General features: G+C 43.1%; 1 protein-coding gene across 2 annotated transcripts in view; it reads right to left on the reverse strand.

Annotated features, from left to right (window-relative positions):
- Window positions 1–1667: 1667 nt before the first annotated feature.
- The window catches only part of LOC117235133 (heat shock 70 kDa protein cognate 4-like), a 58003-nt gene continuing 47597 nt past the window's right edge, over window positions 1668–12073 (reverse strand). Inside the window, exons 1-7 of one of the 2 annotated variants that reach the window (XM_033496882.1) lie at window positions 7606–7980; window positions 6684–6802; window positions 5854–6183; window positions 4670–5068; window positions 3319–3690; window positions 2347–2724; window positions 1668–1987 (exon numbers count right to left, since the gene is read on the reverse strand). In XM_033496882.1, coding sequence (XP_033352773.1) covers window positions 1892–1987; window positions 2347–2724; window positions 3319–3690; window positions 4670–5068; window positions 5854–6183; window positions 6684–6802; window positions 7606–7807 — 1896 coding nt within the window. In that variant the 5' untranslated portion in view covers window positions 7808–7980 and the 3' untranslated portion in view covers window positions 1668–1891. Of the gene's footprint in view, window positions 1988–2346; window positions 2725–3318; window positions 3691–4669; window positions 5069–5853; window positions 6184–6683; window positions 6803–7605; window positions 7981–12073 lie in introns of those variants that run through there. The other variant, XM_033496883.1, reaches the window with a different exon arrangement.

Raw genomic sequence — 12073 nt, forward strand, 5'->3', positions numbered from 1 at the left:
ATGATATATCATAGGAAACATACGACACAACACAACACACATGATTCGATGATACAGGTGCGTAAATATGCACGAGACTCGGATTCGAAACGCTTTCGAAACCATTATACATACATACATGCTCACATATACAACGATTACTATTTTTTATGTTTTTGTTCTAACCCCAGAGGCTCTCGTGAGCCTCTATGACGCTTGTGATCTTACTTACTTCTGTACGACCGTACCAAGGACTCTCGAAAGCGGACATATCAAAGATAAATAATTTCGAGCCTCCATGGTGGTCTTACGAAAAATTTTATGCCTCGGTCATTTTCCAAGCAGTTCGTCGCTCCTTTTCCCGCCTTTGAGCCCTTTTTCTTTTTTTTTTTTTTTACATCCCGTTCTTGCGTACATACCCTGCGTTCTTCGTTTCGACAATCGTGTCGCAACGATCAGCCTCGATCTCGACGACGAATTCGAGAACGAAGAAGACGTGGCAAAAGTTTGAAGCGTAAGATCCTCCGGTTTTTTGAGCTCGGTAATGAGATACTTACTGACAGACTCAAAGATCCCGAGATGGAATCTGTCTTCTGTTACTCGACCCAGCGAAAGGTTCGCGGCGCGATTGCATAATTCCGTGATTGAAATAAACGAGTATATTGGAATGCTTTAAATTACTTGGCGGCACTAGAGCGAAAACAGAGATGAAGGTAGAATACCAAACGATCTATTTCGATTTCGCAATGCTCGAAACTACGAGCTGCTGAATCTGTAACACTTTCGGATCGTCAAATCTACTATCTGTTGTAACTTAATTTCTAACGATCGAATATCATGAAATAGTTGAACCCACTGGAATTCCACTTAATGTAAAAACTGGTACGGATTAACCTAATATCTCGGTACAAATTGGAAAGGATCGTAAATTAGAAAGTGATCAGCCAATCGGACCGTTTCGCGCAGAACGAGAAGAACGAACAAAAAGTAAATTGTAACGCGCGTGAAAGACTGAGCACAGGGCATAAAATTTTGCGACAACATTATAGTCAGTTTCTGTTCCTCGTTTGTTTCTCGATTGTTCGCAAGATACCGCGCTGATAAGGCGCTGACACTGTAATCTCGGCGCCCGTCCGACCCGGGAATTAGCCACATTTCGTAATGTGCGTGCAAACAGCGTTACAGCGTCGCGATTCATCGCGGTGATTCGCGACAATGATGCGGAAAATTGTATATAAGAAATTCAGTTAATTCGAAGATAAAAAACAAAAAGTAGAAAATGGAAAAAAGAGAAAAACGGAAGACGTTGATGATTAATATGATGAAGAAACCATGGTGCTCTGCATAATCTATTTTTTACGAGAAGAAACGTTCCATTAATGCGTAGGCTATATTTACCTGTACGCTAAGTTCATTAAATATTTAATAGTGTCTCCCTTCCCCATTTTGTGTACATATTCTTTATATGCATAAACAATATTAATTTTTAACGTGATGCGAGAAGGACCCGTTTGATGAAACAGTTTACACGCTGTATACACATTGATACGTGCGTCACATACACGTAAGCGGCGACGCTAGGTCGTTGTGTTAGTCTGACAATATTATCGCATATCTCGAATGTATTACGAAATCATTACGATAACTACCTTTCCCAAACTCGCTTGCAATAAATAATGCGTTGGAAATTAACGTGGAGCCGTTTATTTTATGATTCAACCTTGTGAACTGTTTTAATTGCTTACAAGCGTTCAATTGTCTTGGATTCACAAATATTTTGATCGTTCGGAATTAAGCTCGTTTAAAATAGAGTCGCGCGAAAAATATTAACGATAAATTTTGAATATCGTGTGAAAAGTTTTATCAAAGCACCGGCGGCACGCGGTATAACCAACCGAGGGTAAATATTCAGTCAGTCCACTTCCTCTATCGTTGGATTGGCCGAAGAGCTGTAATCTTGCCCGTATCCTGCGCTGTTGTAAAATTTGGTAAAAATCGGTTTACAAACCTGAAAAATTAACGACATGTTTTATTTATAAATTAGAACTTATAAAATTTATAGATTAGAACAACGACGACAACTACTAATTATTAATAAACCATAATAATAGGACTTTTAAAGGAATATATTATTAGTCGGTTAGGTAGAATGCTACTATTCGTTCGTATCGTTAGTAGATAATTAAAGGACCTGCAGAAGATAATAAAGCAGAAACTTCAACAAGTTTACTAAATTCGTAACACGATTCGATTACAATAGCGCCTGTTGAATTCATTATTCAAAAAGGAAAAAAGAAGAAAAACATGTTTTCCTCCACAGATATAATATAAAATATGGAATAGAAATATATTTAAAAAAAAACATACTTTTTCAGCGTCTTTTAACTTATTCTCGAACTGCTCCTTAGTGGCGGAAGTATTGATATCGAGCCACTTGATGATTTCATCGCACTTGTCAGCTATGAGTTTCCGGTCTCCTTCCGCAATCTTCGCCTTGATATTCTCATCCTCGATGGAGTTCTTTACGTTAAAGCAATACGATTCGAGGTTGTTCTTCGCTGCGACTCTCTCCTTCTGCGATTGGTCCTCCGCGTGGTATCTTTCCGCTTCGTTCACCATTCGTTCTATGTCCTCCTTGCTGAGTCGACCCTTGTCGTTGGTTATCGTTATCTTGTTCTCCTTGTTCGTTGATTTCTCCACGGCGGACACGTTCAAGATACCATTCGCGTCGATGTCGAAGGTCACCTGGGAAGCAAAAGAATGGAAGAAATCTGAAAGAAGAAGAAAAGGAAGAAAAACGACACTTTCTCCGTTGTTCTGTTCGACATCGCGCGGTCCAGACGCCATCTCCATTCCTTCGAGTCCTTCCACTTCCGCGTCTGCTTTCCGTTCCGATACTTATCCGGACAGCCTGACAATTCCAATAGAGTTCCATCCGACTCGTACACTGGTGGCAACAGGCAGAAAAGAAATCTCGAGGCACGGGATCGTCTGGAAAGGATCTTTCAACCCTGTCCAGTCGTAACCCTAACCCTCGTCCTCTCGACGGATTTGTGTATATCCTTGCCAAGGATTTCCTTTCCCGACGCAATTGCTGCGTTTCGCTACGTACCAGCACCGCTGGTACTCTATTGGAATTGGTTTCTTATCTCTGGTTCTTCGAGTCTACGAAACGTTTATTAGCGATCTTGCGATTTATCGTTATAGGAGCTAGTAGCCAGCTCCTCTGCTTTAATTCTTGATACTGGTAATCATTGATTTATGTGTTAATTGATAACGCTTAATAGTCCTGAGGAAAAGATTCAATAATTAATTTGAGTTTTCTATGAAAAGACTCACTTCGATTTGCGGTATGCCTCGATGCGCCGGCGGAATCCCAGAAAGCTCGAATTTTCCCAGGAGGTTGTTGTCCTTGGTCATTGCTCTCTCCCCCTCGTAAACCTGGATCAGGACGCTCGGTTGATTGTCCGAGTAGGTAGTGAAAGTTTGCGTCTGCTTGGTCGGGATCGTGGTGTTGCGTTTGATGAGAGCGGTCATCACGCCACCGGCGGTCTCTATCCCGAGGGACAACGGAGTCACGTCCAGGAGCAGCAGATCCTGTACTGCTTCGGACTTGTCACCCTGCAATATGGCCGCCTGCACTGCCGCCCCGTACGCCACAGCCTCGTCCGCATTTATCGATTTGTTAAGGTCCTTTCCATTAAAAAAGTCCTGTCAATGGAAGGAAAAGGAATTGGGTTCTCGTTTGTTCGTTTAAAAAGTGTCTTTTTCCTTAATACCAGAATCAATCTCTAAATCTAAAATATCTGTACTTAATCTATACTTAAATCTAAAATAATAAGTAAATTATTGCGATGAGATACGTATCTCAGAAGACGAAAGTGAAGACTTATTCCTAGAAACACTTGCATCAGTTTAGTAATTACAAAGATAAAGTCGTTAAAGTATTTAATGGTCTGGAAGAATAAATAACTTTAGGAATCGAAGAATAACAGACACCACAGTGCTTAGTAAACTCAAATATGCAGAAGGAATATTTACATATTCGATCGGTTTATTTAAAGATTTTCTTATTTCTTCGCATCAAGCTCGATCGTTACATCACGTTAATCAGTCTCTATTGGAAAGGACAATAAACTGTGAACCCAGTCATATTAGAATTTATCGCAACGATCGCAATGGCCTCCAAAGTACTCTAATTCAATTACGATTATTGGTGTCCGAACGATAAAAGTCGAAGCCCTTCGTGCCGTCAAACACCATAAATATATTCCAGCAGGCTGTACGTTTAATGGTACCGGTAACGCGGTGACTACGCATAGGGTCGAAAAACGCGGGTGTTGACTTTGTCATAGAGCTCATTAATTTTGTAACGTTCGTTCTGGGGGCGTCGCCGACCACCCCCCTCCCCCCTATATTGTTCGCGACCGAACCCTCGTCCTGCGTTTCGAACCCTGACTTAAAACACTGGGGTCGCTCCGCTAGGAAATGTAATCGAATTTTAATGCGTTTCATTATCGAACCTGCCCTGTATCGCCCTAACTTCGTTTTAAAGAACCGACACACCGCGTCGCATCAAACGTTGGCTCGGAGGGCGTTGCTCGCCAACAGCGAATACTTGTTCCTGCCTATATGTTATCTTTTATGTATGAAAGGGTTATCCCGTAAATAAATAAAGAATGAAAGCAACCTGAAGGAACCTCTGGATTCGTGGAATTCTAGTCGAGCCACCGACGAGCACGATGTCGTGAATCTGAGATTTGTCCATCTTGGCGTCTCGCAGAGCTTCCTCAACTGGCTGTAACGTACACTTGAAGAGATCTTGGTTGAGCTCCTCGAAGCGAGCGCGCGTGATGGACGTGTAAAAGTCGATGCCATCGAGCAGGGAATCGATTTCGATGTTGGCTTGCGTCGATGAGGACAAGGTCCTCTTGGCGCGCTCGCACGCTGTTCTCAACCGACGAACCGCTCGTTTGTTCGTCGTCAGATCCTTCTTGAACTTTCTTGAGAACTCTTGTGTGAAGTGTGTCACCATGCGACTGTCGAAGTCCTCGCCACCCAGGTGGGTGTCACCGGCAGTGGCCTTCACCTGAAATTATATGCGTATTCTATTCTAGAATGCAAGTTCACTACTCTTCTGGTAATATTAATTTTATCGTCGGATATCTGTTGGAACTTTACAATCGACCTCGATATTTCCAGAAATTCCGATTTTAACGCGATACCCGATAATCTGGATATTTACTGTCCAAACCGTCGTAACTTTTATAATCGCTCTTTCAAAGCATTCTCGTGCTAATGTGTCTAAAACTAGAGCGAGTAAAAATTATGTTAAGTCAAAGAAACTCACGTTTCTAAAAGAAAGTCAAAAAATTCTACGCGTCTTAACACATTGGCCGTCAGTGATCTTGAAGCACAGAGGAATTTAATATCATGCGATGAAATTCAGAAAATTCTCGTTTACTCGAGCCATGCAGGAAGATAGCAACAAATCAGCAGACGTTAAAGCGTTAAAACTCTCGACGTAAAAATTATTCTATTCCATACTCAAGGTACTGACTTAATTAAATTATTACTAGAATCGTCAAATCAACAGAAGATAAAATCGAAACATCACCTTGCAACATTACTCTCTCTCTCGGCAGTAAAATTGCTGAGGCAGAAGACTTAGTTACTGGCGTTTATTCGTTCTACGTAGGTTTCGCATTAAACCATAAGGAACGCTGCTTTTATTTAAAAACTTTCCTCGGACTTGTTTCTCACAGCACGGAAAAGCACGTAGCTCCGTCCCGAGAGGGTTCCGACGGCAATAGGAAAAAGGAAGTTCCTCCGCGGAGGAATGCGGTTCGCGGTCCGCGCATAGACGAAACTTACCTCGAATATGCCGTCGTTGATAGTCAGTATCGATACGTCGAAAGTACCGCCGCCGAGATCGAAGATCAGAACGTTCCTTTCACCGCGGCCCTTTTTGTCGAGGCCGTAAGCAATAGCTGCGGCAGTCGGCTCGTTAATGATCCTCAGGACATTCAAGCCGGAGATAGTACCGGCGTCCTTGGTAGCCTGTCGCTGGGAATCGTTGAAGTACGCTGGTACCGTAATCACGGCGTTAGTGACGGACTTTCCCAAATAAGCTTCCGCCGTTTCCTTCATTTTCGTCAAAACCATCGACGAGATCTCTTCGGGAAAGAAGGACTTCGTCTCACCCTAGAATCGATATAGCAACTCGGAATAGAATTGATCATAGAGGAGAGCGAAAGTGTGTTATAAATTCCTCCGAAACGTTTAGTTTCTTAAGTTCCGTTTGAAAGATGGCCTACTGCTCCCTAAAGCCAAGTGGAATTTTAGATTTGATGTTTACTTTTATTAAAGAAGGTTCCAAGTAATTGACATAATCGACGATCACATGATACCATAGAAACATCGATAAGTATCCAAGAATCGTTCCAGTGTCTTTGAAAGTTCGGAAAAGTGAAAAATTTACGATTGAACGTCGATCCTTAAGAGTGTAGAAAAATTCGCCAGCTACAAAGGATGAGTTTGCAGTTTGATAAGATACCGTTTGTTCAAAATGTAGGCCAACATCCATAAAGCAACATTGATACCGTACACAGAACAAAGTCAAACGTTTCTAATTAAATTCCTTGTCTAACTGTGGATGTTCACGCGGTTGGACGTCAGGTCACGTTAAACGTTAGCCAACTCACCTTGTACCGAACTCGGATTTTCGGTTTTCCTCCGTCGTTAACCACGGCGAACGGCCACTGTTTCGTGTCAGCTTGGACTGATGGATCATCGTAACGTCTGCCAATCAGCCTCTTCGCATCTGTCGGACAATTTCATTTAAGCTTCCCTTAGTCATCGATTCGAGGATCGCTGGCAGCGATCGCAAAATTGGCCGCGAATTCGGCGCATGATCGAGAGACGCAACGATCACGACCACGCTCTTATCGTGGCGAAACGAGCGAACTTATCGTGGGCGAATTCCGACCTCGTCCGCTGAACGACTATAGATCTCGAAACGGTAAGTCGATTTGGCAGCCACGAAACGAGAGCGTTCTCGACGTTGAACTGGTTTCCGGTCGCGTTTCTTTTCGCGGGCCAGCTATTGCGCCGGAAGCCAGCCCAGAAACCCGGAAATGACGGTGATTCTTGGGATCCTAGCTACGCTGCCAAGTCGACGGACCTTGCCAGCGTGATTATCAAAAATTCTGTTCGCGTAACGCTCTACGTTTTGATTTTACGTCCGACTTCAAGAAGTATCTCTTAATTTTATTTTTTATTTTTTATTTTTTTTTTAGAAGATGGAATATTTTGCTTAGCTTCGTTTCAATCCTCAAATACAAATCAGTAATCTTTTAGAAGAAATTTGGTTTATCGTAATTTCACTATTACAATCTAGATTCCGGAGAATTTAAAAAACTTTAAAATTTGCGATTTGTGAAACGTAATTTATAGTGATTTCTCTCTGTGGCTTTTACGTATCATAATACAGTGGTTTAATGACTAAAATTTTCAAGTAATCCATCCATAGACTATCGGTAACAGTACGCTTATGATAATGTCAAAAATAAGGAAGCCTGTGATTAAGAATTAAACTTTGACACGATCATCGAACTATAAGCCTACCAAAGATCGTGTTCGTGGGATTCATAGCTACTTGATTCTTGGCTGCATCACCGATTAACCTCTCCGCTTCGGTAAACGCCACGTAGCTCGGTGTAGTGCGATTTCCTTGGTCATTAGCGACGATCTCGACTTTCCCATTGAGAAATACGCCGACACACGAATAGGTTGTTCCCAAATCAATCCCAACCGCCGGTGCTGTCATTGTAAACCCGATGAAATTTGGAAGGACGAAACGAGAAGACTGGATGCAACGACAGAATAATCGCTGCTCGACTGTTCTGGTCGTGCAGTCTACTGTCTTCTTACGTACGTTCAATGCTGCGTGCGATTGAGCTAAATTGGAAAATGTCCCCTATGCTTGTAGGCACTTGAGTTACACCAATGGCAGATAAAAAGTGGCGGAAAAAAGCGTACTATTTATCGAAGGTTGTAAAAGTATGCTCTAGACACCATTTTTGTCTTGTATATTTAACGTAGTGTAGTATTAAGAGGACCTTTTGCACCGGTATCTTTTCTGTTTTACGATAATGGTATTCTTGTGCTTTCAAAAACGCCTAAAATATTCAGGAAGACTGACGACGATGTTGAAAAAAGAACTGAGTTGTTCACCTTCGTTATGAACTTGGAACTAGGAAATCAAGATTGGATGTATCTTTTCCATGCAATAATTCAAGCAATTAAAGACAAGAAACGGCTTATACTTTTCAATTTCATATCTCCCATCGTTGCAGTTACTCGAGATAAAAGCACTTCAGATTTTTCTTCTTCCCCAGAGAATCGAACGTCGCGAATCTACGATTCGTAACATAGCTCGAGAAAACCTTATCATACAGAACGTTTCACGCTCTGGCGTGGCGAAGGCGTTGATCTCGATAGTATCAGGAAGCCATGGGTTTTGAAAGGGAGACTTCTTCGGTCCGATAATCAGGCAATTACCGGAGAGATCGATCGCGTCGTTCGTAAATTTCGCGCGTTCGACCGCGACGCGTCGATTCCCATCCACGACGTGGACAGACGCCGTGATTCGTGACCAGGGTTTTGAATCGACTCCGTGTCTGTGATGCGTACAAAGAGACACGCTGACGGCCTATCTCATTTATGGCTCCCTAATAAACTTCCCATTACAAGCTTCTACCGCGATGATCGATAACCGTGAATCGAAATGCAGACCACGCGTAGCTTCGGGCAACCTCCAGCGGGTTTTTTTAATTCCTCGAACAATGTCTTGGTAGTTTTAAGTTCATTCGATAATTTTAGTGTGACAACGTGACTGTTTCTGGAAGTTGAGGGAATAAAGTTTCGTCTGGCTGCGTCACAAAGGTTTCACGATTTTACGAGAAAGGGAAATATTCGAAAACGTCGGAAGAAAATTGATGCTGAGAATTAATTAAGCGACACGGGCTCTTATCGGAACCGGAACACGAGCATACGAGGAAGTTCCGCCCCAAGCTGGTCCAGCGTCGTCGAGGTGGAGCTTCCACCAGAGCCCGATAAATTTATCCCGAAGGGGAGTCCCAAATGCAGGATGTGACGCGTTAATTTGCTTATCCTTTCCCCTACGAGGGTGAACGATGTCATAATTAATGACTATTCCTAACGACAAACCTTGGACGCTTACCAGATGAACTCACATTACCTAAAACTTTTGAGACACCACAGATCCGAGAAAATTGCAACAGAATTCAACAGGGTCCCTTGATACAAGAGTATATGAAACTGTAAGGAAAGCTGCTGATATATACTCCGCTTGCTTTACTCATCAGGCGACATGTATTGTATAACGTACAATAGTAAATAACAAGTTACAGTTAAAAGTTCGTGTAAAATCGAAGTGAATCTAAGCTGCTACGATCAATCGTATTCCTTCCATTTGCTCTCTTTCTAGCTCTGCACAATACTAGACTTCAGCCAAAAATCAAAACTCGAAGGAAGAGACAGAAACGCGACGAAAGAAGAACAGTATCGAAGAATTGAAGGCAAAACGAGATGGTTTAGAGTTTTAGAGAATGAAGATGGCGCGAATGGGAGGTAACGCGAATATCGAGATTGGATCGGGGCGGGAGTATGTGTAAGCCTCATAAATATGTCGTCAGGCCGGTAAACAAGACACGCGAAGTCGGTACAAGCTGTACGTCCGTTCATGGTGTATTGTAGAATCGTTCGGTGGCCGCGGTCGTGGAGATGGTCGGGTACCGCGACCGGGATTTAAAGCCGGGAAATTTATCGTTTCGCGAGGAGGCGGACAGAAGCGACGAAAGGGACGAAGCCAGAACTGCGAGGAGATAGAAGGAGGGACGAGGTTGAGCGATGTACACGAATGAATGCGGCGAGAAAGCGCAGAGAGTGAAGTAGATACCGAACGATACAAGGCAGAGGAAGGAGGAAAGAGTTTCGCGTACAACGAAAACCTCTGGCAGACTACCGAAAACCGGTCGTTTCCAATCCTGCCTCTCATCCCACAATCTGGCCGTGATTCAACGATCGTTCCGTCGGCTCTTTTCACCTTGGCTACCGTTCCTCTTAGCATAGATGCGTCGTGTTCCGAAGGAAACCGCGATTTTCACCCCTGTTACAAAGTGAAACCGCCGATCATCTAAATGGACCTTACCAAGATCTTTGTCTTCTTTTATAAATGCCTCGTGATTCTGTCTCGACTGGAAAAACTGATATGGACGCAGAAGACGATGATTTATTTCTGTGGAATCTTTGGATTTAAGGAAACGTTGGGATATTATTATATTAAGTTTGCGTGGCTAGAGTATATTTGAAATTTATGCATCATCAATCAATTATGTTATATTACCGCGTGACGTTGCGATATTAGAGGAAGCAAAGAGGGCGAAGGATGCGTTTCGCGCGGGATCTATTCATCAGTGGACTCATCGGTAAGGTTACCTAACAGGTTTGCTATAAACGTCAAAGTAGTAGGAAAACATTCTCAAACGACTATTTCTAAGAATTATGTTTTCAATATCCATGCTGTAACAAGGAGAACTTCCTCGATATAATACAGAGTAGAATATTCCAAGATGACAGTCAATTCTACTTCGATTTCTAATGTACTTCCGTTCCTTAAACCGCAATAACTCGACAAGACGTTTAAGGAACAAAACTAGTGTATCACGTGGACTCATCGGAGAGAGCATCCGTTCTGCAACGACTTCTCGGGGCCGGTAATCTACCGCGACAAGCGGCTGCGATTGTCATATTTCTCATCGGATAATACATATCGTAAATAACAAGGCTGATATTGAATGAGAGAAAAGTGGGAACCGGTTACAATATTTTCAGTGCATCGGCAGGGCCAGCGGGCTGGCTTGAGTCGATCGGCGCTGGTCAGAAGAGAGGCAGTGAGCGGATCGGGAAGGGCGGAAGGCCAGCGGTGAGCTGCAACATTTCGAATATAAGTTAGCCGGATATTGTTCGGCGCGGGGCCGAATGGTAAGGGGCTTAGCAGCTCTGAAGCAGCGGCCAATATGGTGGTTACATGAGGATGAAACGATATAAATCCCGAAACGCTTACAGTTATTGCAGATCCAGCGTAATATCCACTCGAGCGGCGGTCCGCCGGCCGGCCGGTTTACGCGGTAATTCGCCGATGACAGCGTCGCGATAAAATGAAATCGGTTCGCGGCTTTTATAACGACCGCGACGCGCTAATCCTTTCGCCGGCAAAGTTGACGCGGAACCTATTTAAAATGAGGCAAAAGTCGAACCAGAAGTATACGTCTGATTTTTTTTTATATAGAAAAATATATACAATATAAATAAATAAGATTTCATGGTACAGTAGAACAGTCACAGTAAAATAATTATCGGAAAATGTGACGACAACTCTTCGAACTTCAAGACTACAACTGTGATTCATCTTTCAGGTCTTCGTTTCTTGAGCGATCTACGAAAAATAAGAAACAGAAATTGTTGGCTTTTCGATAGAGATTATCGCATCGTAAAAATAGTTTCTGATAATCGATCGAAGACAGACCGAAACCACGAAGAAATAAAACAGGCCCTAACCTAACCCTGTCTTGACTATGTTTCTGCTCGAAGCCAGCCGTTATTTTCTCATCTCAGTCTCGTAAGTCATAAATAATATGCGACGATCAAATTTTCGTCACGGTTTCGAAGATGTCTGAGTGCAAATCCCCTCGCGAAAGACGAAACGGCTCGACGTTCCGATCTTCGTGCGAGATCGTATCGAATGTCGCGCCGTACCGAAGATACACGTCCTGACAAACCTCATATGGTATTCATGAAAACTGCGTATTCATCAATGAGATGATCGTCGGATCCTGGATAAAAATCCGGCTCGACCACCGAGCGCGCCGTTACACGCGCGTTACTTCTACTTCCTCTTACCACTCATCCTCTCCCGTCAGCCCCGTGGTTGGCCTTGTCTGCCGGAATATTCGAGCTCGCAAGAAAGAACATTTCTGTCAAGGGTGGCGGCGTGTACGTGGGTGTACGC

This window comes from Bombus vosnesenskii, unplaced genomic scaffold, assembly GCF_011952255.1.
Source record: "Bombus vosnesenskii isolate JDL3184/JDL3185 unplaced genomic scaffold, Bvos_JDL3184-5_v1.1 scf7180000013314, whole genome shotgun sequence".
Classification (NCBI taxonomy): domain Eukaryota; kingdom Metazoa; phylum Arthropoda; class Insecta; order Hymenoptera; family Apidae; genus Bombus; species Bombus vosnesenskii.